At 34.0% G+C, this 315-nt stretch overlaps 1 protein-coding gene across 1 annotated transcript in view; it reads left to right on the forward strand.

Annotated features, from left to right (window-relative positions):
* The window catches only part of LOC119593042 (MATH and LRR domain-containing protein PFE0570w-like), a gene marked incomplete at its 5' end in the record, with an annotated part of 842 nt that extends 586 nt beyond the window's left edge, over positions 1 to 256 (forward strand). The window contains 1 exon segment of the mRNA XM_037941942.1: positions 96 to 256. Coding sequence (XP_037797870.1) covers positions 96 to 139 — 44 coding nt within the window.
* Positions 257 to 315: the final 59 nt, after the last annotated feature.

A 315-nucleotide genomic window follows, 5' to 3' on the forward strand; every position in this document is an offset into this window, starting at 1 on the left:
CAATTAATGTCTTCCACTCACAACTTTACATTCATTTCACAAGTAATGTTATCTTAGATACAGACTTTATATTAATTAGTGTTGTTCTTTTCTAGTGTATCGTCCTGATGATCCACGCGTTTCATCCATCAAGGAGTGAGGGTTGCCTGGCTGCCTGAGTCACCATCTGTATAGTTATATATTTAAACCCTGTACACTACATATTATGCTTTGTAAAATGTAAAAAGATCCTTTGGAATTAAATTCAAATAAGAAACAGTGTGTTTCAAATCTTTGTCCTGCTCTACTGAATTTGTTTTTAGTTAGTGTCTGCAG

This window comes from Penaeus monodon, chromosome 31 (genome assembly GCF_015228065.2).
Source record: "Penaeus monodon isolate SGIC_2016 chromosome 31, NSTDA_Pmon_1, whole genome shotgun sequence".
Lineage (NCBI taxonomy): Eukaryota > Metazoa > Arthropoda > Malacostraca > Decapoda > Penaeidae > Penaeus > Penaeus monodon.